General features: G+C 40.0%; 1 protein-coding gene across 15 annotated transcripts in view; it reads right to left on the reverse strand.

Annotated features, from left to right (window-relative positions):
• LOC127451576 (sodium channel protein type 4 subunit alpha B-like) overlaps positions 1–24,205 on the reverse strand; it is a 141,241-nt gene that overhangs the window by 59,545 nt on the left and 57,491 nt on the right. For 5 of the 15 annotated variants that reach the window (XR_007899113.1, XM_051716346.1, XM_051716347.1 and 2 more), the window contains exons 3-18: positions 16,786–16,877; positions 16,354–16,617; positions 16,121–16,184; positions 15,812–15,953; positions 11,912–12,109; positions 11,686–11,799; positions 11,239–11,356; positions 10,867–11,105; positions 10,525–10,698; positions 8,511–8,867; positions 6,906–7,292; positions 3,861–3,978; positions 3,590–3,744; positions 3,341–3,514; positions 3,096–3,218; positions 36–320 (exon numbers count right to left, since the gene is read on the reverse strand). The exons of 3 other annotated variants lie outside the window; for them this stretch is intronic. Coding sequence is in view for 11 of the 12 variants with exons in the window: in XM_051716346.1 (XP_051572306.1) it covers positions 36–320; positions 3,096–3,218; positions 3,341–3,514; positions 3,590–3,744; positions 3,861–3,978; positions 6,906–7,292; positions 8,511–8,867; positions 10,525–10,698; positions 10,867–11,105; positions 11,239–11,356; positions 11,686–11,799; positions 11,912–12,109; positions 15,812–15,953; positions 16,121–16,184; positions 16,354–16,617; positions 16,786–16,877 (3,004 nt within the window). In the remaining variant the exon portion in view is untranslated. The remainder of the gene's footprint in view (positions 1–35; positions 321–3,095; positions 3,219–3,340; positions 3,515–3,589; positions 3,745–3,860; positions 3,979–6,905; positions 7,293–8,510; positions 8,868–10,524; positions 10,699–10,866; positions 11,106–11,238; positions 11,357–11,685; positions 11,800–11,911; positions 12,110–15,811; positions 15,954–16,120; positions 16,185–16,353; positions 16,618–16,785; positions 16,878–24,205) is intronic. 7 more of the 15 variants (XM_051716341.1, XM_051716342.1, XM_051716340.1 and 4 more) reach the window with 7 other exon arrangements.

Below are 24,205 nucleotides of genomic sequence, written 5' to 3' on the forward strand. Positions count from 1 at the left end.
TTTGGGCATATATGACTGCAGGCATTAATGCTTACCACTTGCAGTAAGGAGAGGTAGCCCATGCCTACATTGTCAAAGTTGACCTTCATATTCATCCATCGCACATCCTCATTACCAGCCTCTATGAGCTCAAAGCATTGAGTCTTATTGTTGACCTCAGAGGGAAGGAACATCTCTTCGGATGTTGTGTTGAAGCAGTAGTAGTACTTTCCAGCAAAAAGATTCACTCCCATGATGCTGAAGATAAGCCAAAATATAAGGCACACCAGGAGAACATTGAAGATAGAGGGGATGGCCCCCACCAGGGCGTTTACCACCACCTGTGCATATTGACAGCATAAGTACCTGGAACTTGACCTTATAACTTTAACTCTTAGCTTGGTTGGATTGTCAACCTTTAAGACAACCTTTTTCATTTTTAAATGTTTAAGATTGTAATAAATTCAAGAATAAATAAATTGGACATTACATTTTTTGAGTATAAGGAGTACTAATATTATTAGTGAGGGCTTATTTAAGGGTGAGAGTGACAGCAGAAAACTCAAAGGGGCAAATTCAGTAAACAGTTGCTCCATTTGTGCTTGGTATTTCAGTGCAAAAACCTTTAGTCTTATTCACTAACCACCCACATTCTAGTTTAAGCAGGCACAATCAGCACTGAAATAGCACTGTGTCTTGAGTAATTAAATCAATGTTATTTCACACCTCCTTTTAGTGTTGGGTTCGAGTCCACCTTAATCTAGTCCGAGTCAAGTCCGAGTCTATAACAGGCCGAGTCCGAGTCGAGTCCAAGTACGAATTAATCTGTTCATGAATCTGAATTAAAATTGTAACTGTAAACTCAACATCAATATTTTAAGTTTATTTTAAACTTCACAACTAAGAAAAACAGTTTGTCAATATAAATGTAACAAAAACACCTCTGCTGCATTTCATATAAACATTTTATGATTAGTATTCTTATTAACAAACTTCAAAGTGGTTTCAGAATGAAAGCATATGCTTTAGGTGTATGAAGACAAAATTGTCCTTTAACACACTTCTTATTGCGTTCTGTTGACGTTTCAATAATTTGTTGCTTTTTCCTCTCCACTCAAACATAGACTAAAGAAAGAGAAAGCTGCGTTAGTCATTACAACCAAGGTTATGTTTCAAATTTTAATTTCTGCTTCATTTTCAATTTGTCAATTCAGTTGAATTTGGTTTTATTTTAAATTATCCCTATCTAAAGAAATAATAGTCTACACTGAGATTTCTTTCTGAATCTTTTTTCTCTATCTGCAGACTGTATAAATGAGTCAACACAGTTGTAATTAGCACTCGCCGAGAAGTTATGTCTCATGATTTGACTGCAAATGCTACATCCTAAAACACTGGAAAAGCCCACTGATAATATTAGGGCCATGTCGTCACAGACATGATTTTCTAGTTAATTTGCAGGAAACTGCACAATGCAGGGCAGTTCTGCATGCTGCTTGTGTACCTAAATCCCTGATGCGTCCATGTGTGTCTCGCAGCAGCTGCCTCAGAAGATACAAAAAAACATGGAGAATAATAATTTTGAGTCATAAATTGAACAGAATTGTCCTTCAAAGTGTCAGAGATATAGGCTGAAAAAAGACGTGTGTAAGTTACCTGGTGGATTACAATAAAAAAATAAACACTTAAAAACATCATAACCAACTAAATTCATCTTGTAACATGAAGTTTAGCTTCATACACAAACTCTGTCATCAGATAATACATTTATTTTGTAGTCTATAATTAAATTATAAACAAAACATTTCACTGCCCAAAATATCCTAATATTTTATTGTGCATGGTTGAATGTTATGGATGGTGGACAAATGCTGTAAAAGAATGTATTTTAAGCAGCTCGTCAATGCTTTCAAAACAGTCAGTCAATAATAAATAGATGCTGTTTATCTGTTTAGAGCTGCTGTCTGCTTTAGCAATAACACTTTTTAAATTATTTAAAATTATTTAAAACTATTTATTTAAAACTATTTAAAATGTTACACAGTTCATTCAACAAGCTATTATGGACCAGTTCAAGCTGACAACACTGTGTGGACCACAAGAGACAACAGAAGCCTACATGTGTAGATACGTTATGCCTAAAAAGACTTAATATCCAATATTAATACTATTTTTATTTTGATAATGCTGTTTTTACGAAACTGTGAGAGACATGATGTGGGTGACTTGACTCAATGAAGTTCTTGATTTTAAGTTTTTAAACACGATGAAACCGCAATGCGAGCACCATCTTGGCTGCACAAATGCCACATGCAATTTTACCAGTTGTCAGGTCCCATGTCGTGTGAAACTGCCTTGTTTTGTTTCTATTACATTGGATACATACTCGTCTTTGTTTTCATTGTGCCAGCTACCTCGGTAGTCGATGTTATACAGTAGTCTCTGTAGTAACATTCAAGCGTATTGGTTGACTGATGAGAGTGTGCCTGTGCACGTGCATATGTGTGTGTGCGTGTGTTTGCTTAAACACAGTGAAACAACTCTGGCTATGTCTATGACTTCAGGGGCTAATACAGCTGTGTCTGAGTTGTGTTCATTAATTTCTGTTTTGTTATAAAACATATTTTATTTCATTGCATCACAAATGTCACAGACTCGGCTGGACTCTGAAAAAAATCCAGAGTCCGTGACAAGTCCAAGTCCTTTAAAATTGGACTCGTGACTCAGATTCGAGTCCGGTCCAAACTTGAGTACCCCAACTCTACCTCTTTTCTATGTACATTAGGCTCATTATAGAAGGCACTTCATTTACAAAATGGCACAATTAACATCGTGTTATTACTGCCTGAGCAAAGCAGACATTAAACTTTGTGTACATTTAATATCGATCATGGCAATAGTAATTCATCAAATAATGATCAGTCAGAACCGACCCACTAGATTGGAATTGTGCCGTGCAAATTGCGGATAGCACAGGTTTTGTGGGTGAATTTACGCCGTTTTCTGATTTGCATAATTAGTGAATTGGGTGCTAAACCAGTGCAGGCAGTTCATGTAAATAAACAATGCTTTTATCAGGCACAATTCATTCTTAGTGAATTACTACACATACTTACCCTCATTCCTTCAAATCTGGAGAGAGCCCTAAGAGGTCTCAGAGCTCTCAAAGTTCTGAGAGATTTAATGGCCCCCAGTTCAGAGAAGCCTAAAATATTTGCTGTTAAGCTGATCAAAGACACCTGCAGAAAAAATATTATTATTCCATTAGCATATATATTGATAGTCCATTTAAGGTTGATTAAACAATACCATCAAAATGATTTGGACTTTAGACGTGGAATTAGGATAAACTAGTACTTACATCAACAATGAGAAAGTCCAGCCAACACCATGCATTTGTGAAATAGACCTTATAGCCATAGGCCACCCATTTCAAAAGCATCTCAATGACAAACACATAGGTGAAGACCTGATCCGCATATTCGAGGATGATTTTAATCATTCTTCGTTGTTCAATGTATATGTCCTCAAATGCCTAATAAAAAATATCATATGTGTAAAATGGGGATTCTTAGTTATTTGAGTATAAATGGCTTATTGACTTACTCACCAAAGCGCCACTGCTGAGGAGGATCATGAAGATGATAAAGGTTTCAAAGTAGCTGTGTTCCACAATAGCAAAGCAGGCTTTACGAAAGTTCCACCATGCCTTTCCTTTACCTTGGGTAATGTCAACATCCAAGCAAGGACATCGCCTCATGCAATCTGGAAACACATGCAAACAAAACGTTTTAGTATAATGGGGATAAAATGATGAAACTTATTTCCTTGAAATTCAAAACTACTGAATAAACAAGTCACTGATCAAATGTCGGTCTCACTTTCTGTATAGCAGTCCTCAGGGATGGTGGAATCCTCTTCAACATCTGCTTCCACTTCTTCTACCACAGGAGGTTTGTCCACTGAGCTGCATGTTGAAGATTCATCTCCATCTTTAATCTGCCCAGAGGGAAACATTTAGCCACTCAGTTCTGTCTCTGGGACAATTAAAACTTATATTTTAAAGGAACATGGTTTAATTCAATGAAACTGTGCAAAATGCTGTAGCTAACAGCTTTAGGGAGACACAAAGCTGGCCACAGAATGGTACATTCACTGTTCGCACAGAGGAGATTCAGTGTGTAATATTTAGGGTCCAAAAGTAGCACTCTCTAAGTGCCGAGTATGAGTAAAATTTGGCTTTAGCTGCTAAATTTATTAGGAACTGCAACATGGTTTAGGTCAAATTGTAAGTCTGACCCTCAATGATGTAAGAGATGTAAGCGATTTCTATCAAAGACATAAGATTTACTATACTATATGTGAATGGTGGCCAGAAGTTTAAAGGTCCAAAAGGCACATAAAGGTAATCCATACAGTATTACTCCAGTGGTTAAATCTATGTCTTCAGAAGTTATATGATAGGAGTGGGTGAGAAACAGATCAATATTTAAGCACTTTTTTGCTATGAATTTTCCTCCCATCCCATTAGGTGCCGATATGCATGAAGAATGTGAATCGCCTAAAACAAGAAGAATGTGAAAGTGAAGATTTATAGTAAAAAAGGACTTAAATATTGATCTGTTTCTCACTCACACCTATCATACCACTTCTAAAGACATGGATTTAACCACTGGAGTCATATGGATGATTTTATGCTGCCTTCATATGCATTTTGGACCTTCAAAGTTCTGGCAACCATTCACTTGCATTGTATAGACCTACAGAGTTTAAGTATTATTCTAAAAATCTTAGTTTGGTTTCAGCCGAAGAAAGTAAATCATACACATCTGGAATGACATGAGAGTAATTGATGAGAGAATTTTCATTTTTGGGTGAACTATCCCTTTAACATGGCCCAAGATTATTATCTGATTCCAAATACCCTCCCTCATTAAACAGTAAATAAAGTAACATTAGATCATGATTCCTGTCAGAACACTCTTCAGATCTTATTCAACTGTTCCCATGAGACTCATGTACAACTGGCTACCTCGTGTTCTTGTTCTCACTGACACATTGCTGGATGTGAAATGCAAGGAGGTGGCGCACATGGGGGCATGACATGTGAACTGCGTTACCTGATCCATTTCAGAGACATGCCAACCAGCAGTTGCTTAATGAGTTGGGGCCTGTGTGCTTCAATGAAACAAATATCAAATAAACTGAATTGGTAAGACACATTGTGCAGGTTAATTATTATTAAGGGTATGGCTTTATTTTAGGTTGACAGGCATGGCTGTGCCTTATGCTGTTTCTACTGGTAAACTCAGGAAGTTGTTCAGCAAGGTAACTAATCATGGTGTGCTGGTGCTCTTTCCCACACACTGTCACCCTGTAATATGGTCTGTGCCATTCCTCAGACACGCTTTCTAAACAAGATCGTCTCCACAGATGACCCATAAGGCTTCAGATGAACTTTGCAGTCACAGCATTTGGGACACATGTCTAGGTGTCAGAGGTGCTGATGGAAGTGTGCAGTGATACCCTGGCCAATGTTTCTTAATTTGTGTGATCTTTCACATTGGAATTCTATTTTAAGAAAGCAACCATCAAAATCACTATTTCTATTTCCTCATTTGCCACATTCGCTCACAAGAACAATCTATCACAGTCTTCTGTTTCAATATTAGAAGTTAAATGTACACTACGGATGATTTCTGATTTGAGTTTTCATTAGAAATGAAAAAAAATAAATAAAATACCATTGTGCCAGTATATAAAAAAATCAAAGTTAAAAACATGTTCTTAACTTACCCCATGTCACTACGGCAAGCCTACAGTAATGGTTTTACATGAGAGCTGTTGGGTTTAATTTGGCGGGAAATTTCAAGCCTCTGTCATTCATCTTTGTGTGTTTACGTCATGTCCATACAAGGTCCGTAAAGAAGATCTGGCGGCAGAGAGGCTACTTGCTCAGATTACATATTTTTTAGGATTTATTTGATAAGTGTGGGGGAGAAACAGATCAATATTTAAGTCCTTTTGTATCATTAATCTCCACTTTCACTTTTCACTTTCACATTCTTCTTTTGCTTTTGTTGATTTGAATTCTTCGTGCATATCGCCACCTACTGGACAGGGAAGATCATTTAACAGACTTAAATATTGATCTGTCTTTCACCCACATTTACCATATCACTTCTGAAGATACAGATTTAACCACTGGATTCTTATGAATTACTTTTATATTGTGTTTATATGCATTTTGGAGCTTCAGAATTTTGGTAACCATTCACTTGCATTGTGAGGCTTCTAAAATATTTTTTTGTGTGTGTGTTCAGCAGATGAAATAAAGTCATATGCATCTGGGATGGCATGAGGGTGAATAAATGATGAGAGAATTAAACATTTTGGATGAACTAAATGTTTAAGAGAAATCGTCACTAATGGGAACACTGGAGCAAAATAGGAACGTAAATGGAAGTCTGAAGCCATTGTTGCTCTTTTATTAAATGTAACGAATTACTTGTGGTTTAGAGCATGCAAATAAAACACCTGATGAACTTCATGTTTGCTAGCATTATGCGACAGATGCCTTATGTTTGGGAGCGAAAGCATGTCATTCAGTTCTGGAAGGTAGCAGTAGCCAAACATTTTGATGAAAAGTTTTCTTTGTGTCTGGCATTTCAGAATAACCAAAACAAGATTTAATCTGCTATCCGATGATATTCTCTGAGTGAATGATGTAGTCACATGGCTTGTTGAGGCAAAGACACATGACTTTTTTGATGCACATCTGTAATGCCTATATAAATTCTATAGGAATATATTTGGTAAATGCGTTCCATTGTAGTTTATGTCTGCTTATCAAGTAACCACCTGATGTATCCACCTCGAGCGAGCAGGGGTGGAGAGGTGAGGGTGAGTTTCTGGGGGATACTCACTTTTTCATTTCCATCGATGGACTCTTTGTCTTCATCCTCAGAAGTGCTGTCACCATCATCATCAGATTCACCATTGGCTATAGGGACTTTGATAACTGTCATACTGGAATTCAAGACAGCCCCACCAGAGTGACCCTTGTCATCCCACCCATCCACCATTTTCAAGTTAAATTTATTGCCCTCTTCATTTATTTTCTTGGATTCTTCCTTTGGCTTCAGGCCCAGCAGCTGTCTCGCATGTCTGGAAATGAAGGCCTTTACCCAGTCAATGCCTCGTGTGATTCTAGAAATGGCAATCTGCAGATTGTTCTCCCCCTCATCATCAGAAGCTGACAGGTTGTTCCCACTGAAGGAGCTGAGTAGTAAAGCCAAGAATAGATTCAATACCTGTACAGCAAGAGAACAAGAAAAAACACTGCCTGAGTGATGTTATTAGTGCAAAGTTGAAACACAAAGAGCTACTAAAACTCTATAATGTCTAGAGTTGCACAGTATACTGGTGCCATGGTAGTACTGCGATACCTAAGCTTAAAAATACCAGCTGTAACTCTGTTTTTACAGTAGTACTGCGATAATACCACAATTTCTGTTAATGTACGGTAGTTCAACATTTTTTTCAGATAGGTGGTTGTTTGAGTTCTCTGTTTACGGTATTTATTCATTTGCAGAGCTCTGTTTGAAGGTGTTTACAACATTACGCTTTGCTCTTCAAGTAATCTCAGGATTGTCCCTTGGAGCCAAGAACTTACTTCCAACTCTCGATAAACACATGATGGGATCATATTTTTTTTTTTTCGCTAGCTAGCTAGTGCCTCACACCTGAAAATAGAACCCATTGCATGAAATACGCCTGCCTAATATATATATAATTCTTTTTTTGCAATCCAGATCTCTAGGGATCCAAAACAAAAAGCCAATACAAGTGTTGGCTCTTGGTTTGTCACTCAGCTTTTGTTTCATTACATAAGCCATTTCCTCTTTGGTCTATGAATAACCGTAACGGAAATCCAACTGCCGCCATTTATAGTCAATGGCTGTTTGATACTTGTATAAATATGAAGTAAGTAAAATTAACCTCCAGTGAGAGGATTGCATGGTCTTGATCTATGCAACTTGACGTTGCATATCTGACAGATCCGCACTCTCAAGCATCCCAAGCATCATCTGTCTCGGCAAGCGTAGGAATATCAAACTCACAGGGAACGTTGCCAAGTGTGTGGCAAGTGCCACAGTTTATTTTTCTTGAAAAGACTTCTCCAGCTTTTCAAAGTTTCTGAGAGAAAGATCAAGATTTGAAATGTGGTTTGTACTAAATGTTGATGCAGTGTAAAGGAGATAGCTATGTTCAGGCAGCACGTTTTTAATGAGATATCTTTGTTCAGTTCCATTTGTAGTGCTGTGTCTAGGTTTTTTTAAATTAACATGTGTTTATTGAAATGTTATTTACCTTTTTCTTTTAGGATAATTTTGCCAATCTGAGCACAAGTTAAGCTTTAAAAGCACAAATTATTGCAGTGAAGCTGAAATTGACACTATAGCTGATTGTATCCCTACAATTACCCAACAACTGCTCTCTACAGTCAATTGCGGTGTTAACCCACTTACCACCAGGTTTCCTATAACCATGACCATCATGAAGACGACGATGCACATGCCTTGGCCAGCCACCTCCATGCAGTCCCACATAGTTTCTATCCATTCCCCACACAGGACACGAAAGATGATGAGGAACGAGTGAAAGAAATCTGTCATGTGCCAGCGAGGCAGCTCGCAATCATCTGAGATCTTACACACACAGTCTTTGTAGCTCTTTCCAAAAAGCTGCATGCCCACCACAGCGAAGATAAAGACAATAATGGCCAGGACGAGGGTCAGGTTGCCAAGGGCACCCACAGAGTTTCCGATGATCTTTATCAGCATGTTAAGAGTGGGCCAAGACTTTGCCAGCTTGAACACACGCATCTGCAACCAAACAGAGCCATGATTTGAGTAGAACGCTTTGACACCAAAATCAAATTTCAGTGACCACCTGTAAAAAGCTGTAAATTCACCTAATTAGGCACTTTTCCACCTTTGGGCTTTGCAATTCTGAGCTCATTGGGTAACGGTTCCAGTAGCATTTACATTTGAAAAATGGAAAGTTTGGTATGGTACAATTACAAACCATTTCTGGCCTGGATTTTTCAGCACTGTTAGCTAAACATAGGTCAGGACAGGAGAACCGTGCTGGTGGAACAACTTTAGTGATGTGGCAACTCACAATTGGTCACTTTTCAGTGGCCAGTCAGTATACTCTAATGCTGATTTCATTGCACCACAATGGACAAAGAAACCATGTCAACGAGCCTGGTACAGAGCAACATGGTTCACAGGGGCGGGTTAATGATTTCTGAGGCCCCAAGCAACCGACCAACCCGGGGCCACATTTTGAAAATTTTGCTTAAAAAAATGACATAACATTTATTTTAAATCATAATTTTAAATGTATCCTATCAGCTGTTGTAGCCAAGTACATTCAAAATGTTTAATGAAATAAAATTCTAGTTCAACATAATTAATGCATGTTTTCCATTTTTTTTATTTTTAAAACATTATAATTTTTTTTAATTTCTTTTTTTTGTATGAATGGGGTGTGCAAAACCTAATACTTCACTCACTAACATTTTGGAATTCAGTTGTTTATTATTATTATTATAACCCAAAAACTAGGATTTGTTGTATACAATAGTAATATATTTTGTTTACATATATCTTATTTACTTTCACCTGGAGCTTATATTCTTATGCTGCAGTGTATTGTTCATTATGTTGCAAAAGTATTTTATTGTATTTTATGTAAGCATTGTAGGCAACATTCGTAACAGTAACAGTAAACATACAAGGCATGGCAGCCCCTCAGCACACTAGGGTAGAAAGGAAAAAAACATTGCCATTTATCAAGCACTGAAACTTTTGCTTGGTGCAGAATAATCTGGAATAATGCTAAACATTGTAATCGTCACCTGTTTATAAGATGAACTTGTTCAAAACATAAATCTTTGTGACACCTGCGATAAAAACAATTAAACGAATGAAACAGAACACAGGTGACTTGACATGCATTTTTGAGACCTGAAGTTATTTTTAACTTGACACAGTGTCTAAAAATGTGCCTGTCCTACGTGAGACACTGAAGAAACAGCGAGACATGGTGCAGCAGTCAAGGATGTTCATCCAGCGTGTGTTTACATAAGAAAACAATGGAAAAACAGAGCAGATGCACGCAAAAATGCGTTCGGAGTGAGCGGCCCCTAACTCAATGGCGAAACAAGTTTGGAAGTCTCCTGTGTATTTTTTCATAAATTACAAACCCGAACCCAAAGTCCTATTTGAAAAACTGGCCCGAACCCAGCAGACCTCTATTGTGAGTGTTGGCAACAGCGTATTTGCGCGTGTACCCAGAACATCATGTTCCCCTCAAGCGGTTTTGCAGAGCTTTCCTACTGGGGCGGGGGCCCCCCACGTCCGGGGCCCCATGCAATTGCATGGTTTGCATGGTGGTTAAAACCGCTATTGATGGTTTAGCAATGGTAACTGTTCGGCCCAATGGTGGAAGAGTGTCTAATGAAGTTTTCCCTACCAGACGGAAGGACCTCAGCACAGACAAGCCCTGGACATTGGCCAAGCCCAACTCCACCAGACTCATGGTCACAATTATGCTGTCAAATATGTTCCAGCCAACCTGGAAGTAATAATATGGGTCCAATGCTAAAAGTTTTAGGATCATCTCTGCTGTGAAGATACCTGTGAAAACCTGAAGGGAAAAGAACACATCATAACAGTCTAGGGAAGCACCTTGGAAGCAATCAAGTTCTGGATAATGGCAAAACATATCTATACCATTAAGTTTTAGCCCAATATACACTTTGATGGTTCAAGTTAACATTGACTGGACTACATAAAACTTTGTAAAATGCTTTACCAGGTTTCCCACAGTCAACATGTTTTCAAATTCTACAGTCATTGGATAGTGCTCCATTGCCATGAACACCGTGTTGAGCACAATGCAGATGGTGATGCCCAGATCCACAAAAGGGTCCATCACAAATAAGTAGACAAGCTTCTTGAATTTCACCCATGGCATGCAGCAATCCCATTTTAGGAATATGTCAGCAAACTTGTACCAGCAGGGAGGACATGGCCTTTGAGTATCCTCCAACTCTGTTGATCAAAGGGAAGGTGTCCTTGGCTTCACAATGCAAATGCCACATATAATGCAATAAATATATTGTGATATACTTCTTTCATTTTTTTAAATTCGGAAGCTTGTTATTTAGACTAAATTTGAAATTACCATCTAAAGCATTGTCTGTAGTGCTCACTGCAACTGGTTTTCTTATCCCCATGTCAGGGATGTTTAGTTGGTTAATACTTCCTTTTGATCCATTTGACTTTGCAACCTCAAGACCCATCTAGAAAGATACAGCAAAAGAGTAAGAATTATTGAACACATAGCCCTTTCCTTCTGACAAGTGTCTTGACACTGGACAAATACAAGCCTCCAGACCAGTAAGATCTACACATTCTATAAAATGATCTAGTAAATCAAAGGTTGCTTTTTCAAACCCCACATTCATGATTCATTAACTGCGATTCATGAACTGCAGAATTATTCAAATCCCTAACCAACGTTTTCCCCCTGTGCAAGGTACTTAATCTAAGTTTCTCCAGGGAGACTAACCCCTAGAAGATTACAAATGGATAAAAGGTGTTGTTGATTATTCAATAACAATCTACCTACCTCCCCACCTGAGAGGAGTTTCATTGCAATCCCATCATGATCGTTGTAGTCATCATCATCTTTCTTTTTATTTGACAGAGAGGTCCTACTGCCATTTACCATCCCACTCTTCTGCTGCTCAACAAATCAAACATTTAGGTTAACAAATACTTTTTTTTTTTCAGTTGGAAGAAGTAGTTAAAGTAGTTTTAAATAGATAGATCACCAAAAAATGTGTGTGACAAACCTCAGCTTGTTTCTTGAGCTGTTCCAGGATTCTTGCATATTCTTCCTCCTTTTCTTTAGCTTCTGCTATGGTGGTTTCATTCTGCTCTGCATACGCCATTGCCACCACAGCCAGAATCAGATTGATCAGGTAGAACGAGCCCAAGAAGATGATGACTACAAAGAAGATCATGTAGGTCTTCCCTGCTGCACGAAGGGTCTGTAACATTCAAGAAAATTTTCAGTGGTTGTATGGTTTTCTTATGACTGATATTATCTTTAATCATGTTCCTTGTCAAACAAGTGAATAGCATAATGGAGTACACGGCAAAATTCTTAACAAGTACATTTGTCTTGTTTTCCAGTAAAAATATCTAAAAACCCTTAAGGTGCACTCAGTAATGTCAAAGTGACTTACACTGCTGGTCAAAAGTTTTGAAACACTTGACTGAAATGTTTCTCATGATCTTAAAAATCTTTTGATCTGAAGGCGTATGCTTAAATGTTTGAAACTAGTTTTGTAGACAAAAATATAATTGTGCCACCATATTAATTTATTTCATTATAAAACTCAAATATCATTTTTTTTTTTTTTTTTTTTTTTTTAATTGATGACTTGGACCAAATAATAAAGAAAAGCAGCCAAAAAGTGCCCAACATAGATGGGAACTCCTTCAATACTGTTTAAAAAGCATCCCAGGGTGATACCTCAAGAAGTTGGTTGAGAAAATGTCATGAGTACATGTCTGCAAATTCTAGGCAAAGGGTGACTACTTTGAAGATGCTAAAATATAACACAGTTTTGATTTATTTGGGATTTTGTTTAGTCACAACATAATTCCCATAGTTCCATTTATGTTATTCCATAGTTTTGATGACTTTACTATTATTCTAAAATGTGAAAAGTAAAAAAAAATATATATATATATAATAAAGAATAAGTGTTTCAAAACTTTTGACTGGCAGTGTACATTGGCTTATACTGACAGCTAGTGTCCTGGATGCTGCATCATTCAAACATAGTAGTTTTCAGTTACAGATGCTATTGTAGAAATTCACTATGCACAGTCAATCAGGATTAATTTAATCCATGAATGAAAGCGTCCAATAACAGGGCAGTTACTGAGATTAAGCGAGTAGTATTCTGCTGGTCATGTGATGCTAAGATGGCTACCCCCATGAGGCACCCCTGCTCCATGTAGAATAAAAGAGCTTTTATAAGTTTACTGATATGACTGAACTTCATCTCACATGAGTGGTCATGATTTTATACATAGGTTTCAAAGCTCCTACTCATTTCTTTAGAAGTAAAACTTTTAAATGAGGAAAAAATACAGAGTGAACCTTTAAAACATGATAGATTTACTTGCCAAATTGTCTACAATATTAAGGCTTGTTTCTTATATCTTGATAATTGTAACGTTACCAAGCTGGCTGAAGACACAGGAGCAGATGAAGATGAAAAAGTGTGAGAACCCAAGTGCAGTTTATTTACATTAAGAGTGATATATCCCGAAAAAATGTGAATCCAAAACAAAAACAAACAAACGACTTGACTAGACTTGACACAACGTTACATTAAAACAATACTTGACAACAGACAATGGCAAACATGTGGGCTTAAATACTTGAACATAGGTAACTACAAGACAGAGACAACCAATGACAAGCCTAAACTAATGAACATGATAACAAGACTCATAAACATAGACCAATGAAGAGACAGGACTAATAAACATAGTGGAACAAGAGGGTCACATGACAAGGAACTAATAAGAACAAAACACATGAAAACATGGCAGGAACAGGAAATCACATGACAGGAACAAGGAAATTTGTTTTCAAAATAATAGACATGAACAAAAACACACAAAAACATGACACATCCCCCCCACAAAGGGCGGCTCTTGACACCCAAACATAAACACACAATAGAGTTCAATAGGGAGCTGGGGGGGGGGGGGTCCTTAAGGCATGGCCTGGTGAGACAGGGCGTGGACCAGGGTGGATCCAGTGGCCAGAGAAGTGGTTTCCAGGAAGAGAGCGGGTCTGGCGGTTTGGGTGGTGACTCCAGGAAGTGAGCAGTGTCCGGTGGCCTGAGGGGTGACCACAGGGCAGGGTCAGGAGGTCTGAGAGGCGGTCACAGGATATGGTCAGGAGGCCTGGGAGGCAGCCACAGGACAGGGTCAGGAGGGAGCAGCTCAGAGGGTGGAGCCGTGGAAGTTTCAGGGATTGGCCGCAACAGGGGGATAGTCTTGGTGGCTGTGAGCACAGGCAATGGCAGGGGAATGACCTCCATGGTCATGAGCAGAGGCAGGGGCAGGGGAATGACCTCCATGGTCAAGAGCACAGGCAGTGAAATGGGAACGGTCTCCGTGGCCGTGAACACTGGCAGTGATGGGAACGGCCTCCGTGGCCGTGAACACTGGCAGTAACAGAGGAACGGCCTCTATGGCCATGAACACTGGCATTGCCTGGGGAGTAGGAGTCCTTCTTCTCCTCCTCCGCTTCGGGACATCCATGAGCACAGCTGTGGGAGAATCGGAAGGCGGAGCTGTGGGAGGCTCAGGGGACGGAGCCGTGGCAGGCTCAGGGGACATAGCGATTTGGCATGACGGGACAGGAATGCTGACTTGACAAGGCAGGGCAGGCATAGCAGGAATAGTGACTTTTCATGGAAGGTGGGACAGCCTGGCATGACAAGGCAGACGGGACAGCCTGGCATGACGAGGTAGGAATGGCAGGCGTGGCAACATGGCATGACGTGGCAGACGTGGCAACATGGCATGATGAGGCAGACATGGTGGCTGAGGCTTGCAATGCTGGCTCTGGGACGGACGAGGATTGCAACGCTGGCTCTGAGACGGACGAGGCATGCAATGCTGGCTCTGGGATGGACGAGGCTTGCAACGCTGGCTCTGGGACGGACGAGGCTTCAAGAACTGGCTTGTTGACCGTGGCAGGCGTGGCGGCCATGACGGGGGACCGCTCTGGCGTGGCGGCCATGATGGGGGACCGCTCTGGCGTGGCGGCCATGATGGGGGACCGCTCTGGCGTGGCGGCAATTGTAGGAGTGCATAGTTCCTCATCAGCCACTCCTAGAGTGAAGCTGGAACCACTCAGCAGCAAGGCAAAATCAATAAATTCCATCAAAGTCCATGTGATTTGGCCTTGAGGCAAACAAGACTTGATAGGCTCTTCTAATCCAAAATGGAAAATGTCCTTAAGAAGCAATATCATTAAAGTCCACCTCGTTGGCCAAATCGCAAAAGTCCACCACATAATCCTCTAGGGAACGATTCCCCTGGCGGAGACTCATAGTGGGTCTAGTATTCTGTAACATTACCGAGCTGGCTGAAGACACAGGAGCAGACGAAGATGAAGACGAAGAAGTGTGAGAACCCAAGTGCAGTTTATTTACATGAAGAGTGATCTATCCAAAATACGTGAATCCAAAACAAACATAAATGACTTGAATTGAAACGTGACAATAATAAGTGTCTTTTGTCTTACTGTTCTGGCAGATTATTCAACATGTCTGAATGTCTTATTCAGTGTTGCAGTGTTAAGTAAATGTATCTTGTTTTTAGATATTTTATATACTGTAAAATTAGTAAAAGAGAAAAGACTCAAGAAGTGTATGGTAATTCAATAAAACAATGTCATGTTTTCCTAAAGAATTTCTTTATGTCAAGTGCTTGGAACTATCATAATTATTCAATAGTTACATTTTGTAATGTATCCATTAAAGTCAACAGCATCTTACTGAGTGGCTGTTAACCATTGTGCTTACCATATTAAAATATAATACCAGTACTGTATAGTACAGTACTTTCACATGTCTAAAGCACATACTTTATACTGAAGAAAACAAAAAATGTGGAACATTCTACACTGACTACAAAACAACACATATACCCACCAGTTGAAACAAGTTTTCCCAGAAGTCTTGAGTCATAAGCCGAAAAAGAGCTAAGAAAGCCCACGCAAAGTTGTCGTAACTGGTGTAGCCAAAATTTGGGTTTCGGCCTGTTTTCATGCATGTGTACCCCTCAGGACACTTCCTGTAAATATAATAACAGTGAACCAGTCATTTAAATTCGAACATGCTATATGCGTCTGTTATTAGTAGTTAATCAATGTATTTGAATGCTTATTTCTAGTAATGCAGAACACAAACAGTTCAAAATATATGCAAATATAAATGTGGTTTGAAGTTTGAAGAACATACCCTGCATCAGAGCTGTTCCCACATAGTAATGCATCTAAATGACCAGGTAGAAAGTAGTGGTTCTCTGTGTACAAAAGAAATAGATTTCAAGCAAATTCCTAAGATTGAAGTGTTTGTTTCAACTGTTATTATTATTAGTAGTAGTGTAGTAGTAGTATTTTAGCTATTTACAGTGTATGAATTGTTGACTACACTTCCTGTCACATTACTGATAAAAATAAGTCACAAGTCACCTCCATTTTCAATATATTCCTGGAAGCTGAATGTGCTGTTGGCAGCTTTAGTGTCATTGTAGTCTGTTTGATTGAAGTTCATGGTCAGATCTTCTGTGTAGTTCCAGCCAATCGGAGGCCACAGGACACATTTCTGACGCAAATTTCCCATGAACAGTTGTAGGCCAATGAGAGCAAACACACTCAGACAGAAGACTGTGAGAATCATGACATCTGCCAATTTCTTCACTGACTGGATCAGAGCGCCAACAATGGTTTTTAGACCTGGCATTCATGGGTAAACAAAATCTCAGCTGCTACATTCCAAAATAATAATGCAAAAAGAAATACAAAATGCAAAAAAATTATGCAAAAATACAAAAACAGCCTGAAATGTATATGATGTGCAAAAGCTGTAGATTTTTTGGCCATGTTAACTAAAATGCTGTATACCTGGAATTACAGTAATTGTTTTCAGGGCACGAAGAACACGGAAGGTCCTCAGAGCTGAAACATTGCCCAAGTCCACAAACTCTGTGAGGTACCTGTGGATGAAGTCAACAGGCTTATAATGTTTGTTGCCTAAGAACTCAGACCTCACCTCTATCAAGAAGAATAACATTGACACTGTCCCATGTTAATTTGGTTTTAATGCACTTGTCAACCTCCCACACAATAAATCATTAATCAGAAGAAAAAAAACCGGACTACTTATTGTACAAAAATGTGACATTTATTTGATTGTTCTTAAGTGTTGTTGCTAAAAAGTTCATGTTTTGGCCTTTCCTTGTATAATGCATAATCTGTAAAATGTGATTTTACTTCTTAATCTTAATAAATTTTTTCTCCATTATGTGGCTGTTTTTGTAGAGTTAGAACAAGTAGAGTCACAGATATAAGTGTCATGTATTCCTTCATGAGTTTGGTCTAATGAGTGTAGAAATTGCTAGGGTAAAAGATACGGTTCAGTGTAGACTATATTTAGCCTGAGGGCAACAGTCGATCACAGCCAAATTAGAACATTACAGCTGAAGTCAGATGTTTACATACACCTTAGCCAAATACATTTAAACTCCGTTTTTCACAATTCCTGACATTTAATCATAGAAAACATTTCCTGTCTTAGGTTAGTTAGGATCGCTACTTTATTTTAAGAATGTGAAATGTCAGAATAATAGTAGAGAGAATTATTTATTTCAGCTTTTATTTCTATCATCGCATTCCCAGTGGGTCAGATTTTTACATACACTTTGTTAGTATTTGGTAGCATTGCCTTTAAATTGTTTAACTTGGGTCAAACATTTTGGGTAGCTTTCCACAAGCTTCTCACAATAAGTTGCTGGAATTTTGGCCCATTCCTCCAGACAGGACTGGTGTAACTGAGTCAGGTTTGTAGGCCTCCTTGCTAGCATATGCTTTTTCAGTTCTATTCGGTTTCTATTGGATTGAGGTCAGGGCTTTGTGATGGCCACTCCAATACCTTGACTTTGTTGTCTTTAAGCCATTTTGGCACAACTTTGGAGGTATGCTTGGGGTCATTGTCCATTTGGAAGACCCATTTGCAACTGAGCTTTAACTTCCTGGCTGATGTCTTGATATGTTGCTTCAATATATCCACAAAATTTTCCTTTCTCATGGTGCCATCTATTTTGTGAAGTGCACCAGTCCCTCCTGCAGCAAAGCACCCCCACAACATGATGCTGCTACCCCATGCTTCACAGTTTGGATGGTGCTCTTTGGCTTGCAAGCCTCACCCTTTTTCTTCCAAACATAACGATGGTTATGGACAAACAGTTACATTTTTGTTTCATTAGACCAGAGGAAATTTCTCCAAAAAGAAAGATCTTTGTCCTCATGTGCACTTGCAAACTGTAGTCTGGCTTTTTTATGGCGGTTTTGGAGCAGTGGCTTCTTCCTTGCTGAGCAGCCTTTCAAGTTATGTCGATAGAGGACTTGTTTTACTGTGGATATAGATACTTATCTACCTGTTTCCTCCAGCATCTTCACAAGGTCCTTTGCTATTGTTCTGGGATTGATTTGCACTTTTCGCACCAAACTCTGTTCATCTCTAGGAGACAGAATGCGTCTCCTTCCTGAGCGGTATGATGGCTGCGTGGTCCCATGTTGTTTATACTTGCATACTATTGTTTGTACAGATGAACGTGGTACCTTCAGGTGTTTTGAAATTACTCCCAAGGATGAACTAGACTTGTGGATGTCCACAAATTTTTTTTCTGAGGTCTTGGCTGATTTCTGTTGATTTTCTCATGATGTCAAGCAAAGAGGCACTGAGTTTGAAGGTAGGCCTTAAAATACATCCACAAGTACACCTCCAATTCAGTACACCTCCTATCAGAAGCTAATTGGCTAATTGTCTAAAGTCTTGACATCAATTTCTGGAATTTTCCAAGCTGCTTAAAGGCACAGTTAACTTAGTGTATGTAAACTTCTGACCCACTGGAAGTGTGATATAGTCCATTAAAAGTGAAACAATCTGTCTGTAAACAATTGTTGGAAAAATTACTTGTGTCATGCACAAAAGTAGGTGTCCTAACTGACTTGCCAAAACTATAGTTTGCTAATATTAAATCTGTGGCGTGGTTAGAAAATGAGTTTTAATGACTTCAACCTAAGTGTATGTAAACTTCTGACTTCAACTGTATGTGTAAACCGAGGGCCAATGGCAAAGTGAGATTTCCAATTTCCTCTTTAGTAATTGGATGACATTTCTAGTACCTTACATGTAATGATTGTGTCTGTGAACTTGCATGCAACATGCAATAGATTTAATAGAAAAGTAGTACAGGAGTCAATAAAAATGAGATTATAAAATGATTAGAGTCCTGTGAGAGACTATGGAGAGTAACAAGTATTAATGCATTATCAGAAGTATCCTTAAAAGACAAAAGAAATAATAAAACAAAGATTAGGTTTTAAGAACCAACAATAAACAATAATCTTTTATAATTATTATTATTATTATTTTTGGGGTTAATGTTTATATTTAAAAATACTATTGTTCAATTTACTTCATAATGCACCAATGTTAATGTAACAATATTTAAGGGGGCCTGGGTAGCTCAGCGAGTATTGACACTGACTACCACCCCTGGAGTCACGAGTTCAAATCCATGGCATGCCGAGTGACTCCAGCCAGGTCTCCTAAGCAACTAAGGCCCGGTTGCTAGGGAGGGTAGAGTCACATGGGGTAACCTACTCGTGGTCACGATTAGGGGTTCTCGCTCTCAGTGGGGTGCGTGGTAAGTTGTGCGTGGATGGCGGAGAGTAGCATGAGCCTCCACATGCGCTAGGTCTCTGCGGTAATGAACTCAACAAGCCACGTGATAAGATGTGTGCATTGATGGTCTCAGATGTGGAGGCAACAGAGATTTGTCCTCCGCCACCCGGATTGAGGTGAGTCACTACACCACCACAAAGACTTGGAGCGCATTGGAAATTGGGCATTCAAAATTGGGGAGAAAAGGGGAGAAAAAAAAATATAACAAAAATAAGCCTGACCCCCACAGTTAGGACTGGTAAAATGGTTGGAGTGGTTTGCTTATTTTCCATTCCACTGAGAGTTCAGTGACCCCACATCACATGAGTAAATAGTCTAAACAAATTATATTTAAACAAAGCAGCGATGCATAATAAATGTATAATAGTTTTAGTGATGTAAAATTAATTTTAAATTCGATATTCTTTGAATATTCGCAGAGGGTGCTTAAGGGACCATCTAAAAAGTCCTCGCACTATGCTAAAACGTTGCTGGAGTCCAAGCGTTTATTCCTTTGACCCTTCGCTAAGCCCCACCTTAAAAGCGCTTCTGACCATTCCTGTCCTAGCAACTGTTGCCCAGCCGTCATTACACATTTTCTATTTTCCAATGACTGCCTATGGAAGTAATGTGTGTTTGAGTACATTTAAGAGGGATTTTATAAAAAAATAAAAAAATAAAAATAAAAATAAATAATTGTTGTTGCTGGGTCATTTGTAATAGTGACACGAGTTACCCAGAGAGGATACATGTAGTGTTTTACTTTCTTTAAAAAAATAAATGTAAAAAATCTTCAAATAAATCTGGAGAAGAGCATGTTATGGATTAAACTGTGTCAGCCCTCATTCCCAAATGAATATATAACATCTGCAACGGCACCTCAAAATCAAATCAAATCAAATCACTTTGTCACACAGCCATATACACAAGTGCAATGGTGTATGAAATTCTTGGGTGCAGTTCCGATCTGAGCAGTCGTGACAGTGATGAGACATATACCAATTTACAATAACATCAAATTAACACAACACAATTTAAACATCTGTTATACACATAATTACACTCAACAATATACAAATAACATACACTGTACAGTATACAATACGCTGTTTTTTTTTTTTTTTTTTACTATATAGGTACACATTATTCAATAAAAATTAAAAATAAAAATATATAAAAAAAATGTATATATATATATATATATATATATATATATATATATATATATATATATATATATAGAATGTACAGTATTGTACTGTATTGACTGTCGGTTGATAGTCAGTTGTTAAGAGAGAACATAATATAATAATAATAATATAATTTATGACAGTCCGGTGTGAGATATAAGAGTAAGGGTAATAAAGTGCAGTGCTGATGTATTTTGATCATGGGAGATCAAGAGTTCAGAAGTCTGATTGCTTGGGGGAAGAAGCTATCATGGAGTCGGCTGGTGCGGGTCCTGATGCTGCGATACCGCCTACCTAATGGTAGCAGTGAGAACAGCCCATGGCTCGGGTGGCTGGAGTCTCTGATGATCCTCCGAGCTTTTTTCACACACCGCCTTGTATATATTTCCTGGAGGGAGGGAAGCTCACCTCCGATGATGTGTCTGGCAGTTCGCACCACCCTTTGCAGTGCTTTGCGGTTGTGGGCGGTGCTATTGCCTTACCAGGCGGAGATACAGCCAGTCAGGATGCTCTCCACAGTGCAGGTGTAGAACCGTGTGAGGATGTAGCGGTTCATTCCAAACTTCCTCAGCCGTCTCAGGAAGAAGAGGCACTGATGAGCCTTCTTCACAACGACTTCAGTGTGGACGGACCATGTGAGTTCCTCAGTGATGTGGACACCCAGGAACTTGAAGCTGCTGACTCTCTCCACTGGTGCTCCATTGATGGTGATGGGACTGTGTTCTCTGTCTTTTCTTCTGAAGTCCACCACAAGCTCCTTTGTCTTACTGACGTTGAGGGAGAGGTTTTGCTCCTGACACCAGTGTGTCAGAGTGTGCACCTCCTCTCTGTAGGCTGTTTCATCATTGTCAGTGATCAGATCTACCACCGTCATGTCATCAGCAAACTTGATGGCATTGGAGCTATGTGTTGCCACACAGGCATGTGTGTACAAGGAATACAGTAGTGGGCTGAAAACACAGCCCTGCGGGGCTCCAGTGTTGAGGGTTAGTGATGAGGAGATGTTGCTGCCTATTCTAACCACCTGGCATCTGCTTGACAGGAAGTCCAGGATCCAGCTGCACAGCGAGCTGTTTAAGCCCAGAGCCCGGAGATTCTCATCTAGCTTGGAGGGCACTATGGTGTTGAATGCTGAGCTGTAGTCTACAAACAGCATTCTCACATAAGTGTTCTTTTTTTCCAGGTGGGAGAGAGCAGTGTGTATTGTAGATGCAATGGCATCATCAGTGGAGCGGTTGTTGCGGTAAGCAAACTGCAGCGGGTCAAGATTGAGTGGCAATACAGAGCAGATGTAATCTCTGATTAGTCTCTCAAAACATTTGCTGATGATGGGGGTCAGAGCAACAGGACGCCAGTCATTTAAACAAGTTATTTTTGATTGTTTTGGTACAGGCACAATGGTGGATGTTTTAAAGCATGTGGGGACTACAGACAAAGAGAGGGAAAGGTTGAAAATGTCCGTAAAAACACCAGCCAGCTGGTTCGCGCACGCTCTGATGACGCGGCCCGGAATGCCGTCTGGGCCCGCGGCTTTGTGAATATTCACCCGTCAGAAGGATCGGGTTACATCCGCTACAGAGACGGAGAGTGAACTAACCTCTGTAGCTTCAGCCGCGAGAGCTCTCTCCGCGAGGGCGGTGTTATTTCCCTCGAAACGAGCATAAAAAGTATTTAGCTCATCCGGTAGAGAGGCAGCGGTGTTCATGGCGGAGTTTTTAGTCCCTTTAAAGTCCGTGATGATGTTAATTCCCTGCCACATGCTTCTAGAGTTGGTGGTGTTAAACTGTCCTTCAATCTTGCTCCTGTACTGGCGTTTTGCTGTTTTGATAGTTTTTCGGAGGGCATAACTGGCTTGTTTATGCTCCTCCGCGTTCCCGGAATTAAAAGCGGAGGTCCGTACATTAAGTGCCGCGCGAACATCGCTATTGATCCATGGCTTCTGATTCGGATAGATTCGTACAGTTCTGGTCGGAATCACTTCCTCTACGCACGTTCTGATGAAACACATTACGCTATCAGCGTAAAGCTCGATGTCGTCATCAGAGGCGGACCGGAACATCTCCCAGTCCGTGTGATCAAAACAGTCTTGTAGCATAGAGTCTGATTGGTCCGACCAGCACTGGATCGTTCTGAGGGTGGGTGCTTCCTGTTTCAATTTCTGCCTGTAAGCGGGCAGAAGCAGAATGGAAGAGTGGTCCGGTTTGCCAAATGGTGGGCAGGATTTGTAGCCATCCCGGAACGGAGAGTAGCAATGGTCCAAAACCCGGTCCCCTCGTGTGTTGAAACTAATGTGCTGGTGATATTTTGGTGCGACTGATTTTAAACTGGCTTTATTAAAGTCCCCGGTCACAATGAACGCGGCCTCAGGGTGCGCGGTTTCCTGCTCACTTACACTCCCATAAAGTTCCTTGAGTGCCCGGTCTGTGTCGGCTTGAGGCGGGATGTACTCAGCAGTGATAATGACCGCTGTGAATTCCCTCGGTAGCCAGAATGGTCGACACAGGAATGTGAAGTCCGGTTTTCGGTGTGAGATCGCTGAACCAATGTCCAAAAGTGTTTGTCTGTCGTAGACAATAAGGCAGACAACATCCAAGACAAAAAACATAACAATTGTGAACAAAACAAAGAAAACATTGCTATGTTGTGTCGGAGCTCGCAACGCAGCAGCCATACTCGGCGCCATCTTGAGTCCAGACCTACATTTGCTCCAAGATAAATTAAAAGTAATAACTGAACTGGGGGGCCTGGGTAACTTGGTGGTAAAGACGCTGGCTACCACCCCTGGAGTTTGCGAGTTCAAATCCCAGGGTGTGCTGAGTGACTCCAGCCAGGTCTCCTAAGCAACCAAATTGGCCCAGTTGCAAAGGAGGGTAGAGTCACACAGGGTAACCTCCTCGTGATCACTATAATGTGGTTTGCTCTAGGTGGGGCGCGTGGTGAGTTGTGCGTAGATGCCTCGGTGGATGGCGTGGGCCTCCACACGTGCTATGTCTCTGTGGTAACTATATCTGAAGTTTTTTGAGGGAGACAAACAGTATCAGGTCTTCAATAGTCTTTGAATACATTCAGTAACTCCATCAAACTGCAGCCTTTTAGTGTTCTGAGGAAGGCCAAAGTGTGAAGCTGAGATTTACTGCTAAAAATAGGCCTGGTAAGTGTTCTCACTTTACAAGCAGATAAACATTTTTATTCAGCCAGGCAGTGATTGTAACGGGAGGTGAAGGTGGACCAGGGAGAAGTTAATGGAGAAGCTGAGGACAGGGGTTGCCTTGAGGGAACCAGGACCTGAAGGCAGCCTCATTACGCTTTGGTAATGCTGTAAACACACAGACCTTTGACCTCTCAAGTCTGACTATTTTCACAATGACAGAAGCTTATGCATCTGTGTGCATCTCATGGTCAAATA

This window comes from Myxocyprinus asiaticus, chromosome 14 (genome assembly GCF_019703515.2).
Source record: "Myxocyprinus asiaticus isolate MX2 ecotype Aquarium Trade chromosome 14, UBuf_Myxa_2, whole genome shotgun sequence".
In the NCBI taxonomy this organism is placed as follows: domain Eukaryota; kingdom Metazoa; phylum Chordata; class Actinopteri; order Cypriniformes; family Catostomidae; genus Myxocyprinus; species Myxocyprinus asiaticus.